At 44.2% G+C, this 18,360-nt stretch overlaps 1 protein-coding gene across 7 annotated transcripts in view; it reads right to left on the reverse strand.

The window, feature by feature from the left end:
- LOC148323861 (histone deacetylase 4-like) overlaps positions 1–18,360 on the reverse strand; it is a 72,135-nt gene that overhangs the window by 17,257 nt on the left and 36,518 nt on the right. For 6 of the 7 annotated variants that reach the window (XM_088315187.1, XM_088315186.1, XM_088315185.1 and 3 more), the window contains 14 exons: positions 17,729–17,879; positions 17,338–17,458; positions 15,604–15,725; positions 10,074–10,202; positions 9,666–9,772; positions 9,476–9,595; positions 8,730–8,946; positions 7,651–7,862; positions 4,578–4,811; positions 3,089–3,275; positions 2,651–2,784; positions 1,983–2,085; positions 1,465–1,511; positions 250–357 (listed from right to left, as the gene is read on the reverse strand). In XM_088315187.1, the coding sequence (XP_088171313.1) occupies positions 250–357; positions 1,465–1,511; positions 1,983–2,085; positions 2,651–2,784; positions 3,089–3,275; positions 4,578–4,811; positions 7,651–7,862; positions 8,730–8,946; positions 9,476–9,595; positions 9,666–9,772; positions 10,074–10,202; positions 15,604–15,725; positions 17,338–17,458; positions 17,729–17,879 (1,992 nt within the window). The remainder of the gene's footprint in view (positions 1–249; positions 358–1,464; positions 1,512–1,982; positions 2,086–2,650; positions 2,785–3,088; positions 3,276–4,577; positions 4,812–7,650; positions 7,863–8,729; positions 8,947–9,475; positions 9,596–9,665; positions 9,773–10,073; positions 10,203–15,603; positions 15,726–17,337; positions 17,459–17,728; positions 17,880–18,360) is intronic. The other variant, XM_088315182.1, reaches the window with a different exon arrangement.

Raw genomic sequence — 18,360 nt, forward strand, 5'->3', positions numbered from 1 at the left:
ACAAAGGACGGCTGGCGGCTGGCGGCTGGCGGCTGGCGGCTGGCGGCTGGGCACCGTAGGATTGGGTTGATTTGGCCGACTTTCAAATACGAGAAGTATTGATTAACTAACCAGATGAACCAAATTTGTTTTGGTTGGAGTGAACGAAATATAGAAATACAGAATATAAAAATATCGCAAAACGGGGTTGAGGTGGCTGCCTTGGGAACGAAACTTTGTTGACTGCAAACGAGGTGCGACCGGACCGACCTTCAGCTCTCCTGACGCCACTTTAAAGACGAGTTCCACCACCGAGCCGACAGCCAGTCGAGCGGCGCTGGACGAATGGATCTCGTTCCAAATGGTGTCGCTGTCCACCTGGCAAAACAAACGGACAAGCTTACATGCGAATGCATTTGCACGAGGCTTGGATGTCTCAATAGTAGTCATTCTTTGCGGAAGATAAAGAATATGCGCCCGTGAGTATTGCTATATTGTCTAGATATCCGTCTAGAAATGTTGCGCCACGAGTCTTTTTTTTCTTTTTACTTTAGGCAGGCGCAACCACAGAGCGGAATACATCACCGGGAATTGCATCCGAGTCATCTTGTGGGGGAGCAACGCGACGGGAAAACTGCCAACGTCCTCAAGGCAGGAAGCGAGTGATGTTTACGTGTGCATCAGGTACAAAACAAAAACGTGGGGAGTGTGCTGCTATGATGGAATGATGTTTCTCCACAGGCTGACAGGCTAATTTCAGCCCCCCCCCCTCTTTCCTCTGTAAGCGAGCGTGCGCATTTTGTATGCATGTGTATGACAGGAAGACAACAATTTAGGCCCATTTGCCGTTATAAAGAGCAGAACTGAGCTCTGGCTCATATTGTTCCCACCACAGCGAGCCGAAAAGGCCCATGGGAGGGACGGAGGGAGGGGAGGTCAGGAGGGGGGGGGGGGGGGGGGGGGGGGTTGCTTGAACATGGAGGAGATGAAGAAATACTTTGTTAATGGATGTTAATGTGTGGGAGCACATCGACGCAGGTAAAAGCGATGGCGGCCACTTCAAACTTGGCAATAAACCAAATCATTGTTCCACTAATATCGCAATACACCGTTACACAAACAACACACACGTGCATGCACGCACACACCTGATATGCACACAACACATCTGGTTACAATTCCAAACACAGCGGAAAGGCGAGCAACAGCTTTTGTTGCCTCCGGTGCTTGAGGGGCCGTGCGTGCGTGCGTGCGTGCGTGTGTGTGTGTGTGTGCGTGTGTTGTAATGGAATTCTTATTGAGGCAGGGGCCGCAGCGTAAGTGGGTGCTGCAAATTAAGTCCTCATTTGTTTATCAGAAAAACATTTGGCTATTTGACTGGTTGATTTGATGTTGTATCAACACAATTTTGTTCGGTCACGTGGAAGGCCAGACATGCTTAATTATGCAGTTTTGTTAAATGCTCCACTCGCAGTAATGACTTACCCCAACGCCTCCGCACGGTAATCTCACAAACACCGGACTGACGGAACCTGAGAGCAAAGAGCAAGGGGGGGAAAAAAGCTAATTAAAATGGCAGTAAAATCCTTGGAATGAATTTCAAACTTAACGTCATGCTGTGCCCAAAGCCAAAAGGTAAGCAGAGCTGCAGAGTCTCCAGAAGATACTGGATTTTTTTTTAATTGGATATAATGGTACAAAAAAGGCATACTAATTTGCAAGAAACATAATCGCCCTCCCAAAAGTGAGCGGTTTCAACCCAAGTGTGACAAGTGAGACCTGCAGACTGTTTTAAATGGAGGGAAAATGGCGAGTTACGATGAGAATCCTGACCTTAATCCAATTCAACACATTTTATGCACCTCTCACCATAACACGAAAAATGAAAACAGGATGACTGACTTTTGGATTTGAGCTTTTTCATTTTGACATTCTTTAAGATTTTCAAATGAATGGCGATTTGAACGTATTCGTAGGTTGTCTCCAATCAACGTGCCACTTACAGTCCAGCTTCTGTCGCAGTGGGTTGGTTCCATACAGCAGAACGTGCGCCTCAGAGTGGACCGTCTGGAGTTCCTCCAGTGTGGCTTTCCTTCCCCGGATGCACTGAAACAAGAAAGAAGGCGACATAGTTGGGTCTCCAACCTATAACCAGCCAATGTATCAAAGCCATTCCGCCCCCCCCCCAAAAAAAAACATGCAATGCTGCTGTATTGCTTCCTGAAAATTATTGAGGAAAACACAGGAGGAAGTGATGCGCAACATTTGGGCAAGACATTTTCTGTATGTTCGAAGGAATTATGAAATCTCCATCTATTTGACAAAAAAAAAAATGGGAGCTCAAAGCAATTCTCAGCAATAAGTGGCGAAACACCCCCCCCTATTGGTGAAAGCCACACTTGCACGTTGAAGTTTATTTCTTCACTTGTACTCAAAATGTAATAGATGAGGAAAGTAATTACTTAACACACGCACCTTTAATGAGAATATAATTATTCTCCTCGCCGTGCTATGATTAAGAAACACAAGCTCGCCAACTTCATGTGACACGATTCTACGACTTGATTATGAGTATTGCAATCAACTCAACCATATTGAAGTCGTCATCGCTCCACGGGGAGGAATGCCAATGTGAGTTCTTGACTGTCATTCAGTTGACGAGCGGCATTACCTCACAATGTCCCCTCAGGCCCGTTTCCTGGAGCCGCGACCAGATGCTCTGGATGCGACCGGCATGTTCCGGGTGGCTGTTGGTGTTGCCGCACATGCACTGGTGCTTCTGCATCAGTGAGTCGTACACTAGACCTGAAGCATCCACACAAAAAGATCATTACCAATTGCCACGAACAGTTCCAATCGATATTTCAAGCATTTAAGCTTCAAGGAGGATACGTGAATTCAAGCCTGGCATAGTCCCGCCCAAATACTGTTGGATTTATTTAAAGAGGAGTGGTACAAAATAAAAGGCATTATTGCCAATGAAGCAATCCTCTAAAATATGCTTTAAAGTTAAGAGGGGGAGCTCAGAGTTCCTGAAAGAGCAACTTAATGAGTAGTGGATGCTGTATGGCCGAAGGTTTTTGAAAAATATTTTAATAGCCCAACGGACCTGTCGTGAAACGTGTCTTGACCGCCGGCTCCTGCACCATCATGGGGAAGGAGGATGAGGCCGGAGACGACTGCGCCCTGGAGAGCGGGCGGTGACCCGCCAGGCTGACCGACAAGCCGGCCGCCTCCATCGACGCCCGGTAGCTCCTCAACTGCTGGATACGCTGCTGCTCCAACAGCAGGGCCTGCTGCTTTCACACACAAACAACAAATCTGAAAAAAAAAATCGTTTTTTTCTGTAACATCCTAACATGCCACAAGATAGTGGCAAATCCTTGGTTAATAGGAAAGTAGTCAGTTGAAGTATGAAGAGCCAAGTTTAGCCTGGATCGTTAAGCTGCATGTGCACACGGAATTCTGGTGCATGTCGCCCCAAATCAAATTATTTGTAAGCTATTTAGATTGTCAAATATATAAATAAATATAAAATAGTCTGTTGTAAAAAAATAAATAAATAAAACAGGACAAATAAATATATAATAAATAAAAAATAGGGTGGTGCGTCATTTAATCGCAGCTTTTTAATCAATTGCGGCGTTAGCACCATTTTTAGGGCCATTCAACATGCACAGTGGGGCATGCACATTCACTCGCTGGCCACAAGAGGGCGCCCTGGGCACAAATTCAAAGCCGCGCTTGCAGATGGAGCCTGCGAAACTGATGCATGCATGAGGTTGAAAGAACGCATGCGTGAAAAAAAGTGGTTGGAAAAGCAGAAGACAAAGTGTGAACTTGAAAACTGAAAAATGACTCGAAACAAACGAGACAAGTCACCAATTAAAGCGCACATGCCCTCGTTTGTACGACTCTCATGGAAACTTAAGCCAAGTATTGGCGCAAGATGGGATGCATTTTCCACCCCACAAGTCAAGTCATCAAGCACTCCGGCGTTGCCATCCCGACAGGCGTGTCCGCTTACACTCCGGGCGCCATGGCGACAGGCAGAGGAGCGTCTGATTGAATTTGGCTGAAGACGGCAGGGATGGGCGAGACAGGAAGAGGACGCGGCGTCCTGACTCCATTACGGGAGCTTGTGTGTTTGTTAGTCTGCGGGCCTCAAGATGTGATTGGCACTCTTTTACTCCATCAACAAGCACGATCTGTTCGTGTCAGATACGCTTATGGTTTGCAAACATATCGTGAGCAGACTGGATTTAAAAAGTAAGAATGCTTATTAATTCTCATCACTTTTTCCATCCGGCTGTCACACGTTCGTGGTAGTTGGTGAATAATGACGAGTGGAAGGGACAAGGGAGGCCCTAGCCGAGGTTTAAACCCACACGGGTTGACTGCGAACCACGAATGCGCTGATCTGCTGCCTTGCATAATTTTTCTGTGCAAATAAAATTGACGGTATAGTTAAAGAGTGTGAGCGTGGTGTCTGCCATGGCTGTCTGCTTGCTCCCACTGACTTCCTTTTACAACAATTAAAAAAAAACTAAATGTTGCATAATAAGACGGCGAGATTGCGAGGTGGGATTTCTCCTCACCTGTTGGAAGAGGAGCTCCTGCTCCGCCTGCCTCTCCTCCTGCTCATGAGGGTCGAGGGGCTCCTGCTTGATGGCCGCTGAGGAAGAGGGCGGCAACGTTGAGGACGAGGACAAGAGACCCTGATGCTCCCTCAGTTCCTCTTCCGTCTCCTCCGGGTGACTCTGGTGCTGCCTCGACGACACGGACGTCGCCGAGTTGGAAGCGGAGCTCTGCTCGCCCGGTTTTGACATCATCTGAGTCCAAAAAAAAAAAAAAAATGTGGAAAATGTGACTTTGGAAGAGTTTTCTCGCTTCAGCATGTAAATTCTTGCCCAGTGGTGTTTTGAGATACAAGTGAAACCACTTTCCAGATTTTCAAGACACGAGCTGTCGTTTGGATGATTTTTCTGTTTTGACTGGTGAACAAAAATTTGGAATCTCTTCTTTGCATGTCTTTATGTCTGTATTACACTGCCCCCATGTGGCCAAAGAGAAAACATCAGAAGGAGTCGGACAGTGTCCATTGAATTGAATGAAAAAAGTGGCTTCATTTTATTTATTTTTTATAAAGCACAATTTTATAGAGTGCTTCGTTTTTTATTTAAAAAAAAAAAGAATTAAAAAAAAGCAGATATTAGTGAAGCGAGGTTCCAATCAACACCTGATCGCGGTTTAAAAACTGCCACCTCCCTCTTAAGGAAGGTTAAAAACAACAAAGAACGATTGAGCAAAAAGTTGTGCGATCACTCCAACGACAAACAAAACATTCATGACCGAGCAGACCAAACGTGCTCTCACAACTCACAAGTCGTGTTTGTTTCAAGACTCATGAGAGAATCCATGTGTTCTATTACAAATTAAGTATGGCAAACTTGCCCGGGCTTGCGTGAAAAGGTAAACACGGAGCAAATGACAGCAGGGCTACAAAAGGGGGAAAAAAATCAAATAAAAAAACAAAAAACAAAAGCAGGTAGAGAAAAGTCATTTTGATTTTGGAGAATCTTTGTGAGATCGAGTTATTAGACCGTGATCGAGTACCTTGAGCAGGTCAGAAATGGACTGGATCAGTGTTTGTGCATGCAATACACACACACACACACGCGCACACACACATACACACTCCTGGCTGGCATGTTGCCCAGGGAACAGTTCATTGACGTCAGAGCGCAGCCTCTTGCCTCATTCCCGTCCCTCTTTTCCAAACAAAGTCAAAACAGCCATTCACTCCCGCAACACTGGTTCACACTCGTCCTCGCTAGCTCGCTTTTCGCTCTCATGCCGCCTCAAGACCGCAGGAAAGAGTCAAAACGGAGACATTGAACCAAGGAAGCAAAGTAGGAGTGTGGCAACTACATTTTCTTTTACAACAACATTCACCATAAGGACAAGTTTGAAGGAAAAGTCTCCGTCAGTGCCGACTTGACTGCTGGGCCACAATCAGGTCAAAAATGACCAATTTCACGTGAAAAATCAAGTTTGTTTCTATTCCTTTTCCATTCTTTAGAACTCACCAGTAGCACATGGGGGGCTTTCATAAAAAAAAAAAAAAATCGTACTTGACCAATGTCGTCGTCAATGGCAGTTAATGGAGGATTAAAGTGTGTGATTGAATTTAGCGGTCACTGATTACGCCAGTCAACAGCAAAGCAAAGTGTGTGCCGACATTCATTTTTAATGTTGATTAGAGAAAAAAATCTAGCATATCAGGGTTTTGAGATGCTTTCATTTTATTTATTTATTTTTTTTTAAAGATCAGCCTAGAAAAGCTTGCGCAATACCCATTTTAAAAAGCACATAGTAATGAAGCTTCCGGAAAAAAAAATCAAATACACCTGCTGCTAAACGTAACCCTTAATTCATAAATATTACAAAATATATTTAAATATGACATCTTTTATTATTATTATGAAAACCAGATGTGCTAGAAAAAAAACCTAAGGCAGGGAATCAGCGTAAAAATCTCAAAAAGTTGACTTCTCTGATCCCCGATTAAAATCTGCAGTAACAATCTGTTGACCAGTGTCATCGACACGAAATTTAAAAAAAGTCCAAGAACGCGAATGAATGTCTCGACAAACAAAGCCGGATCTTTTGAGGTGTTGAACAATTGAAGTCATTGAAGGCATCAGGTAATTCACAGTCAACGCACACGCTTACGCGCGCACGCACGCACGCACGCACCATTGCGACAAACCAACCTTGTTCGTCGCCCAACACTCATTTACACCTCGCATCTACTGTATGTACGCACACCAGCGCACCACACACGCCCACCATGATTAGGGTGAGTCACATTTCCTGGAAGTCATACACGGAGGCAGCATCGCCGAGAGGACAGTTGCCATGGTGACCAAGAGAACACACACGCACGCACGCACTCACACAAGAAACGCTCAGGAGACTTTTCTGTACATTTGGATGTGGAGACATTCAGCATTTGGGCATCACTCACATGAAGACGCGCGCTTGTGAAAAAGTGAAAAAAAATACGCGTCTTTGGTGGAAATTTCATAATTATTTTATGGACAAACGTATATGCATGAACTCATTGGAGAAACACTGCACAGCAATTTAGGGAGACTTTTGTGTTAAAGTCAGCACTAAATTATAGAGGAGGTCAAAATAAATAAATAAATAAATAAAGCATTTGAAATCGCTTATTTGATTGATTAAATAATTCATGCTTGTTTTTTAATTTGACATATTAAAATGCACTTCATGAACAAACGGGCCCAGTCAGTGAAAGCTTCTGTAAATTAAAAAACAAATGGAAAGAAGGATAATAATTCTGTAAAATACTTTAACGATAAAATCATAATCACAGCTCATTTTAAAAATTCATAATTTGTAATTAATTAACACGGACAAAGGGGCCAAAGGATTTGTAGATGATGCTAAAAAAGTTAAAAAAATAATTCATGCGCATTTTCAACGTATTACTGAGTTATTTTAATTTTCATTAACGAAGGTCAGAAGCTTTTTGACTTTCTGCACGATATGACGTAAGCTTTTTTTTTTTTTTTTTTTTCTCAATGTGTCAGCATGAGGTCTGCGTGGCGAACGGCGGCGAACGGCGGCGGCGGCCGTACGCACCTTGTTGATGATGTGTTGCTGATGCTGGAACTGCTGCTTGTGCTTCTCCAGAAACTGCTGGTGCTGCTGCTGGACCACCAGCTGCTGCAAGGCCTGCGCCTGACCGCACTGCTGCTGCGGCAGCGGGGCCGACTGGGTTCGACCCAGAGGGTGATGGCCCCGCGCCAGCTTGGACATGGAAGGCGACGGGAGCGCGAGGCCGCTTAAGCCAACTGCGGAACACCAAAGCGCAACTTCAGTTGGGAAGTGAGCTCCATGACGTGCGTTTGTTTTGTCTTTGAAACCACAGATCAGGAAAACAAGACGAGCACACAATCGGTGTTTGGGAAAACTTTTTGTTGCGCTAGATTAGCGTCAGTGGGATGTCTGCATATTTTTGTTCCTTTATGCAAAACCGAGATCACTCAATCCGGAGCACTTGAGCCTTTTTTGCCGGTCAGTCCGTCGCCATTCGGCCGCGAGCTCGGTACCGTTCCGGCCTCGACACTCCGGTGATATTCAGAAAAATAATTTCTTTTAGCAAAATCGTGATATTGAGCAATATCATTTTGTCCACTATTACATTTTAGACAATTTTATTCATGGATGAGATTACTACACGATGAATTATTAATTAATAATTAATTATTAATTTAGCTTCCTCCAACCTATTTTTTTAAGGCCTTGGAATTCGTCTTTATTTTTATTTTTTCACCAAAACAATGTCCTTATTTGGTGGACGCGACATGCTGGAAAACTCACGATTGTTCTAAAGCATTAAAAATAAATCCATTTTATTTCAATTCTCTCGTTAGCACCCCAAAGAAAAAAAATTACGCCTGACATGAAATTGGGTGGGCGTCGATATAAAAACACCAGGCTCAAAATTGAACAAAATTTCGGCCATTTTGGGTTAGAGCTACGTTTTTTTTCCCACCACGTATGACGGGCAACACATTTCAATGATTTACTGTCCAAAAAATGGCTGTGAGGAGCGATTTTTCAATGCCTGCAGCTTTGATTTGAAATGGAAACTATTTTGTTCCACGCAAGCGCCAGTTGAGGGCTAAGCCACGGCAGCAGGTCCGGCGAATGCTGACCCATTGGACTGTGGCTCTGCTCCAACAGCACCATGTGTTGCAGGAGCGGGGAATGGCCAGCTGCGCCGCTTGCCACCCCGTCTCGCTCCAGACCTGACGATGCCAAGTAGGCAGGCAAGTGGGCAGCGGGCAGGAAAGGGGGAGTCAAAGGAATGCCCTTCTGCAAGGCGGCAGGCAACGCCAGGCGGCTCTCGGCATCTTGACGTCCTGATATTGCCTACAAGGGGGAAAAAAAAAAAAAAAAGTCAGACGCAAAAGCAGACATTGTTGAGACGCAAAAGGAAGTCGAATCAGACATACCGAAAGGAGAAATATGAGGGAATAAAAGCGGGGGAGCAGCAAAAAAAAAAAAAAAAAATCATTACACAAAAAATATAAATATTTTATCATGAGGCTGTTAGTGCGTTTTAGAGGTACTGATTAGCGGGATGATTATTGCACAGGTGTGCCTTTGGCTGCTCACAATAAAAGGCCACTTGCGTAATGTTTACTTTGAACGCACCTCATTATTGGTCATGCAAAAAAAAAAAAAAAGCCAGGCTGCGCTGAAGTGAGGTTTTACCGTTTGTTGTACATCAAAATGACAAATCCATGCAGGCTAGAATAAAACGGCCGCTAGCATGATATTTAGGTTGCTATGCAAGCTAAATTTGCATTTTTTAATCACTGATTTAGACGCAGGGTGCTGACGCTTTCCTGCTAATTTGCCGACCTTGCGTTCTCTAATCGTGCACAAGCCTACTTACGGCACTTCCGGGACACGTGGCCGGCAGCCCGAGGGTGATGTTGGGCAGAGAAGGCGAGGTGTAAAGCGAGAGGTGGTTGACGGAGCCGTCCCTCGAAACCAGACGCTGAAGCAGAGACGTCTGAAGGGGGGCAGAACACGTTCAGCATGTTTGCTTCACACATCGAGACGAGAAGCCGTCATGGCGTTACCTCTCCCGGGCTGCTGGAGATGTGAACCCCGTTCTCATGGGGGATATTACTGGAGCTGTTGTTGGGGGAGCTGGGACCTGAGCCGGGGGCACTGCTGCATGCCGAGTCTGAAAGAAAGACATTTGGGATTTTTTTTTTTCTTTTGAGGTTGATGCTAACGACTAGATTTGGCTGAATAAAATTCTGACAGCTGATTTAAAAATAGACACCTGTACGTCATGACTGAAATTATTGAAAATATATTTTATATACATTATCAGGAAGAACATTTGGCATTTTTACAGTACTTTGGGTTTTGTGCATCAGATGCATTTATCTGCATTCGAAGACCGTTTCGGATTTGAGAACCCGAGAGCAAAACATCGGAAACGAGCCCGTCAAACGGGTCCATACGTTGGAAATACTCACCAGAAATATCCGGCGAGCGTTTCTTGGCCGTAGGGACGGGGCCGTCTTTCCGGCGGAGGAGAGGGCTGCTGCGACGCTCCGTCACCTTCTGCTTTAGTCGGGAGCGAAGCTTCAGGTTGGGTTCAGAAGCTGCGAGGAAGACACAAGGACGGAATGGAGAGATGCGTTGAGCTCCAAGTGGGCCTCAAACGACAAAGAAATGACCTGATGTGGAGGTTAAGCGTGTGACTCAGGCTCCGGCCGCTGGAGGAAAACGACAGTCTCTTGCCCGTTTTTTTTTCCCCTCGGTCCGAAAAACTACAACAGAAGGAGCTTTCTTCTCTTCTCCAGCAGCTTCCTTCTGCTTAATTACTTGACTCGGGCCGCTTTGACCTTAAAGCTCTTCCCATAGCTTTGTGTCTCATGGATCGACATCCCAAAAATGAGTCGCCGCTTTTGACGCATCCAAGATTGCTGCTTTTTGTTTTTTTTGGGAGCGTCCTTCAAGTGCAAGCTGATTCTTGCAAATAGGACAGATATTTTTGAACGAACGCAATGACGGACGCACAAGAAGATTCTCCTCTGTAACAAACCGGTGCGGTGCAGCGCCAACTACTGGCGAGGAGGACTTACTCAACGTCAGACTGTATACTTTTAAAATTGTCAGCTTTCATGAGTACGCGATACCTTGGGAGAAAAAAAGGCCAGTGCCACAAAAATCTTTAGTCAAATTATGTTCCTTTTCGCTTCTTCTTTCCACTTAAAATGACTTCATGCTACATTTTTCTCTGCATCAGCAAAAGGAAAAGTGAAACGGACAACTGCAGTGCACCAATTTCATGAATTGAATTGGTGGTGGCACAGGTCAAACGGCATTCAAACAAAAAAAAGAAAAATTCAGAGAGGAAAGAGTCAAGGTTCAATTTGTGCATCCTTAGTTCTAAAAGATGGAGTGCCGAGGGAGAAAGTAAAGGAGACCGAAGAAGAAGTGGCGGATTAAAAGGGAGGTCGCGGGAGGCACTCGCCGCCGTGAATGTGTTGCTCTCGGGGCACGATGACTTTGACGGCCGTTAATGCCGAGTGAGCAAAAGCGGAGCAGCGCGCGCACGTGCAGAAGCCGCTCTCCTCCGAGCGCCGGGCCCAGACTGCTTTTACTGCTGACACTGGCGCTTTGACTCACCTCCATTCGTCTCTTGCGCTAATTCCCCACCTCTCCCTTGCCCTTGGCATAACTTTCCCTCCTCTTCATTTTTTTTCTCAATCTCAGCAATACTTTTTCTAAAAATAACACATGAAGCAAATATGGAATTTTCCACATTATTTCCTCTTCAGGCGTTTATGACTAACTGAATCTAATTCAGCGACGGGCATTCTCAAAGTAGCGTTGCCCATATCGCCGCGCAGAACTTTGTGATCCGTGCCAGTACAAGCACCAAAGCAACCAAAAGAAAGAGCAGCTTCTTTCACCTGGAAAGTTGGTTTCTATCTTTCTAGCGAGCCAATGAAGCCATAAAGAGACCTTTTTTTAGCCTGTATTTGCTAACATTTATTACTTGGGGTAAATGCCAAAAGGTGAGTTTAATGACTTAACTCCCTCGTGGTCATATTTGTTTAGCCATGTGTGATGTCACATCAGGTTGGGCTAGCTTGTTATTTCCGTTAGCATGCTAGCTAAAACTCTTAGTGAGCTTCTTGTGAAGGTGGATTGTGTTGAATGGTTATTATTGAATACAGTCATTTATGGTAACATATTTTTATCATTGTGTACGTGATGTTGGTGCTTTATGATGTCTATTTTAAGAGCATAGCAAAATTACAAAGGTCCTTTTGGAGTGGGGTGCTAATTGTTCACCACGTTTCGGGATATGCAGTCAGGTATACCGCATTTTCCGGATTATAAGCCGCTACTTTTTTCCAAGAATTTTTAACCATGCGGCTAATACAATGATGTGGTTTTTCTGTGGATTTTTTTTTCACCACTAGGGGCGCTCTATAGTTCAGAAAATACGCTAAAATAAATCTCGATTTTTTTTTTTTGTCTCTGGTCTGTTCTGTTTTAATGAGCAAAGTTGTTGCCGTGTTATAAGGCACTGTTTTAACAATCTGTTTATTTACCTTTATGTGCATTTGTAGTACAAAATCATTCTGCATTTGCAGTAAACAACTTTTTTTTTTCAACATAGGAAACTGTGGCTTTTAGCCTGCTGCTTTTTTTTTTTTTTCACAAAGCGTTGCTGTGGCTTTTATACGGGTGCACCTTATAGTCCGGAAAATACGGTTTGTTATATTGCTGTATATTTCCCTGCTTCTTCACGTATCTATGGAATAACTACAACTGCATTTGTAGCAACATCGAGCTGGTCCGAACATGAAACTTGGTCAATTTCTTACTTTCAAACTTAGCTTTAATCTACAAGATCCAAAGCAAATCTCGTGTGCAACATTTTTAAGATCCACACTGGTCTTGTTCAAGTCCACATTTGCGTATTGCAGTCCAAATAGATAAAAAGTAGCTTCAGACAAAAACATTTAAGGAGTCTCACACCTTGTAATTCTACCTTGATGATATGATTACACCGTTAATAACGCAACAACGAGGGAGGAAATTGCTTCCATTAGACAAAACATATCGAGCGATTGTCTGTTTGGAAAAACTGCGAGTCCTGCCCGTGTCGCTCGGCTGAGTCATGCAGGTTTTTTCAAGGAAAAGCAGCACCAAGATGTGTACTAATCAATAGTTTTTCCGAAAAACTCAACAGTCCAATTCCCAGAAAGCTCAGCAGTATGTCGGCAATTGATTCCGACAACTCGGGTTCGTCTTTTGCACATTTCTGCAAGTTAACTTTGATGCTAATCCATCGAGCGACGCCAAAGCGCTCCCTGATGGGCTTTGTTTCTGTTCAAAGTTGATCGAATCTTTTCTTTCGAGCTAACAATGACAAATAAAGCCATGTGTGTGCGTGTCGGAGTGGTAAACAAGGGCGCGCCAAAGAGCTGGCTGACATTTTCCCTCTGATGGTGACGACTAAGTAGGCCTTCTTGTGACCTGACATTGTCCATTACTGGCCGTTTACAAAGCCCATTATGGTAAACAAATGTGGTGGGCGGGAGGAAAAAAAAAGGGTGGGGGTGTTTTTCTCATTTACATTATAAATACTTAAATATCAATAAGAGAGCAACGCATGAGTGGGCCATTGTGCATATTTTCAAATGCATTATCACCACGATTACAAACGCCTACGATCGAGCGGTAAGATGTGAGGTGCTGGATGAAATGTCTACACGTTGTCAGTATGGTTCCCAAACTTTTTACACACACAAAATATGATAAAAGCATCACCAACATGACCAACATAAAAAAAAAAAAACAATATTGTCGTAAGCCCGGGTGGCACGATGGCCTCACAGTGCAGCGGTCGTGGGTTCGATTCCGACTCCGGACTTCCTGCGTGGAGTTAGCATGTTCTCCTTGTGCATGTGTGGCTTTTCTACGGGTACTCCGGTTTCCTCCCACATTCCAAAAAACATGCTCGGCAGGTTGATTGGACACTCGAAATTGCCTCTAGGGATGATCTGTGTGTGCCCTGCGATTGGCCGGCGACCAGTTTAGGGTGTAGCCCCGCCTACTGCACGAAGACAGCTGGGATAGGCTCCAGCAGTATAACAAAGCTTCTCACCGATTTATTTTTTATTTTTTTGGGGACAATGTGTGCCTGTTGCACTTTGCTGCAAGTCTGGGCTCACTAGACAGAAAATAATTCTCAGCATATCTATAATTCACATGGACATCACTAAAATGGGTCACCACCGACAGGGGGAGAGAGAGGGGGGAAAAAAAAAAAAAGCGTCATGCGTGACAGCGCCACTCGTACAACTGTGGCGTCCTCTGTTCCTCACTTCCTGTTCAACACAATTCATAGCGCTCATAATCACGCCGTTGCTGACATTGAACGCCAGAGAAGGCAAAACTCCGAAAGGCAGACAACCGACTTCATACGGCAACAAATGGCTGCTAATGCAGACAACAAAGAAAAGCAAGCGGAACTTTTTTAAGAAGCAGTTGATGGCGAGAGAAGAAGAATACTTTGAAGAGATGGCGAGACATGAGAGCAGGAAATCTCCCGAAGGCAAAAGTCTGAGGCGATGACGTCTGTGGATTTGTCTGCATCTGTCTAAACATGACTAGAAAATAGGGCTGGGCGATACGCTCTAAAAATAAAATATCAAATTGTTCCCACTAAAGTATTTCCCCCCGCGCGTATAGAAAAAAGCAGATGACATCAATGGAAACACGGGAGTGGCTTTGAAGACAAATTCTCCTTTGAGGAGGCAGAAAACTTGGTGAATAAAGTTGGCAAATCTGCCAAGTTGGCAACAGTCTGGAACTGACTGTGCTCGCTTTTGAAAAGTAGCGTCCGCCTTTTTGCACACAAGTTGTTCGTGGAAGTTGTTGTCGTTGGAGGTGCACGTTCAACTTTGAAAATTGATTATTACCGGACTGGAATAAAACAAATCGGAATCGCTTTGAAAATCCTTCCAAACGTGCAAGTTTTCAGAGCTGCTAACATTATTGCGCAACAAACCAACAAAAGACTTTGATGACGATTAGTAACTGTGTCGATGCAATCAGAACAATTGAAGCCTTTCAGAATTATGATGAAAAAGGCAAAGGTAATAATAATGAAGAGATGCAAAGAATTTGTTTTGAAGGTGCCCTCCATTAGTCAATGAAAATCTGGCCTACTTTTGTGCTCAGGACAAAGCAATTAAAGTATCACGAAGACACCTTGTTCTTCTTGTTGGGTCAAATGAATTGTTAGTGTTCTTTCATGTGCGTAAGAGACGTCCTGTTTCGTCGTCGGATGCTCCTCATGCGTCGGGCAACAGGGAAAGTCAAAGTTGGTATTTAATTCTCCGCCGCTGCAGCTACTAGAAGCTCGTCTTCTGTTTCGTTGCGAAACGTTCTCATGCATTCCATTTATGATGGAATAATATTTATAATTATGCGCCCAAAAAGGTGAGCATCGATTTTGCGCTGGCGTGCTAGCATGCTAGCTAATGTCATGTCATTATCCACACCGCTTATCCTGAACAGGTGCTGGAGCCTATCCCAGCTGACTACGGGCGAAAGGCGCACTACACCCTGAACTGGTCGCCAGCCAGTCACGGGGCAGACATAGACACCGTCACTGAGTGGGAACTGAACCCACGCTGCCCGCACACAACTCGGGCGAGTGTAGCACTACACCATCAGTGACTACCATGCTAGCTAATGCTACTGCCAAAATCATTTATGTAACATGGGTTCATGTTTGTGTACATGTTAGATGTGTGTGTTGTTCCAAACCACAGTTATAGAAAACAACAAGGAAAAGAAATCAACTCAAACGGAACACCAATCTCAGTTTTGAGAGCTTTGCCGCCAACTTGTGGCATTTATGCGTAATTACAAATCTCTTTAAGGCCAGACGCCATCTAAATCAAGTTTGTATTGCACAAGCGGGTTTTCGCCATTTGCAACAGCGTTCAGTGAGACACGGCTCTACGTTACCAGTTTTGCGCAGCGGGAAGTCGTCGTCTTTTGAGTCGTATGCGCCCAGCACGGCGTGGTGGTATGCCGACATCAGCGCTTGCGGAGGGGAGCTTTGATCCAGAGAACTGTGTTGCGTTTTCCTACGTAGGAGAAAAATATGCAAAGATCACTAAAACGTGCAAGCCTTGCTTGTCATCTAGAGGGTGTGTCAACTTTTGCAAGGTCTGCGTATATAGGCGCGGCATGCAGTGGAACAAAACTTTGGAGTTCAAAACGACATCCTGGCATTTCCAAAAGACGGATGATCAACCGCCCACATCCAGATTGGTAACATCTTAACCCAATTTGAACACGTGAGAGGCCGCAAACGTGACGAGGAAATGTGCTCATTGGTGTGGAAAGATCCCAATGTACGCCCGCCGCGACACCACAGAATAATCGCTCGGGATGATCTTTTGATGCCATCCGAGAATCTCAATTTTGATCGCGAGGAAGGAAACAAACTGAAATGTGTCGCTATAAAGTCAATGTGCTCAATTTCATTTGTTTTACGATCAACAGCGGTTGAGAATGCAAAACATTCACTCAACTCTTCAGAATTCTTTCGTAAAATCCCAAAAAGTGGCTCAATTTGTTGTCGATTTGCTTTTTCAAAATCCCTAACAGGCATTCGCATTGAGCAGAACCGTCCTCGAAAATTGAGCGAATTCAACCAAACGGGGCTATTAACTGTGCTGTAATTCCAAATTGTGACGTAAGAATGCCAGAGAGATTTTTATTCAGACAACTGGAAATATTGCAAACTTTAATAAAAGCGCACATTCAAATTCAAATGATTTAAGAATGAAAGCAGTGGCGGGAGCCCTGCTGATAAACTTATTCCGCTGTCAACTTGACTGCCTCAACTCGTGCGCAACACATCCGCCGGCGACAAAGAAAGCTTGTCTCCATCTGCAAGGTCAATCGTGGCATTCTGAACGCCCATGTGGGTGGAATGGAGAAAGATGTCGAACGGAGCCCGGGCAAAAGAAATTCAAATGCATTATTTGCTTCTGTCTCCTGAGAAAACAAAGAGGCCAACTTGCGCCATAAACGTCAGGACAACAAGTCACAAAAATTAAAAAAGAAAAAAAAAGAAGAATGCCTCGAGACGCTTCTTGTTTCTAGCCAAGAAATATTTTGAATGTTTTCCACTCTTCAAAACGGCAAAATGAGGGAAAGGCGCCAATTCCCTCAAATACTCTTGTTGACAAATTTGGTGCAAAAAAATAAATAAATGAATAAATAAATAAAGGAGTGATAACAACAACAATGGGTGGGGGGAGCAATTCTCAGGGGATATTGGCTCTTTGAAATTCAGTGAGCACTCAATGTTTAGCCTTTTGTTTCAAAACATCGCTGTTGACGTTCATCCAAAAAAAAAAAAAATAATTAATATTCCGAATATCACCTGCCATAAAGATGGCAACCAACATCAGGATGCACTTTCATGCTCTCTTTCTGCAATTTCGGCAAACTCAACATTTGAACCGCCTCTTTCACATCAGCGCAGTTGACGTTTGTACAAAAAAAAAATTCCAGCGCTTAACAAATTTAGATTTCGAGCACCTGCTACGATGCGCTTTAATGCAAACTCAAAATTTCACCATTTTTTGAAACAACAATGAGAAATTTTAAATTCCGGATTTTAAACCCGAGTCGGAGCGGACTTGAAGAAGAATCAATCGCAAAACGTTGAGGGTTGACACTCACCCGTACCAGTAGCGCGGATCGTTGGCCAGACAGTGGTTTAAGTTTCGCTGAGCCAAAGCTTTCTTCTTGTTCAGGACAAACTCTTGAAGTCGCATCTTGACTTCGGTGCTGGCCACGGCGCCTGACACAAAACGCACCTCATCATGAAAAAACGATTATTATCAAAAACACTTGATTGCTACAAAGTGAATTTTTTTATTATTCATCACGATTCATGACACATTGTCAGATTTGGGGATTTAGATGTAACGGTTTTTTCCTAATCCAATTGGGCTGGACGACATTCTTCGTCGCTGAGTCAGTCGCTATTTCCCAAGAGCTGGACAGCGACAACATCCAAAGAGAGAAACAAATGGTGTTGCTTTTGTGGCGGCTGTCTTGTTGTGCTCACTTTCTTGTCCGCGCTCCTTGTTCTTGAGCTGCAGGAGCTTGTGATCCCGGTGCTGCTTCTCCAACTGCTGCTCATTGCGCTGCTGCTCCACCTTCCTCTGATGCTCCAGCAGCTCCTGCTGATGTTTCAACGTCATCAAATCCTGTTGGTGCTGTCGGGGGACACAGAAAAAGCGAACGCGGTTCAACCGAGGCATTGCGTAATGTGTGGGGGGGGGACGATTCAAGGATGATGTTTTGGGGGCAAGGCGAGCGGCCCCATTGCAAGGTTTGCAACTCAGAGATAAGATAGAAAACAACTATGACATGCAACAAAAACAGTTGAGATATGTTGACGTCACCGAAGATATTCGATGAACGGTGAATCGACTTACAACTTGCTTGATTTGTGCTACGGCAACTTGAAACTTGAAGGGTAAGACTTGAGATGGAGTGACTTTCACGTAGTCGCTGTTGGGCGGAAACCTCCTCGGTCCAAATATGCTCATTTTCATATTTGCCTTCATTGAATTTGTTAAAAATAGCTCGATCATTTTTTTGGACCGTCTTGGACGCTGAACTGCCACTAAGTAATTGTTCAACAATTTTTCAAATTATTTGAAAGAGTAACAAATAAACGGCAATATTTCTTAT

Source organism: Idiotropiscis lumnitzeri, chromosome 14 (assembly GCF_059441095.1).
Source record: "Idiotropiscis lumnitzeri isolate Australia: NSW breed Sydney's pygmy pipehorse chromosome 14, RoL_Ilum_1.0, whole genome shotgun sequence".
Taxonomy (NCBI): Eukaryota; Metazoa; Chordata; class Actinopteri; order Syngnathiformes; family Syngnathidae; genus Idiotropiscis; species Idiotropiscis lumnitzeri.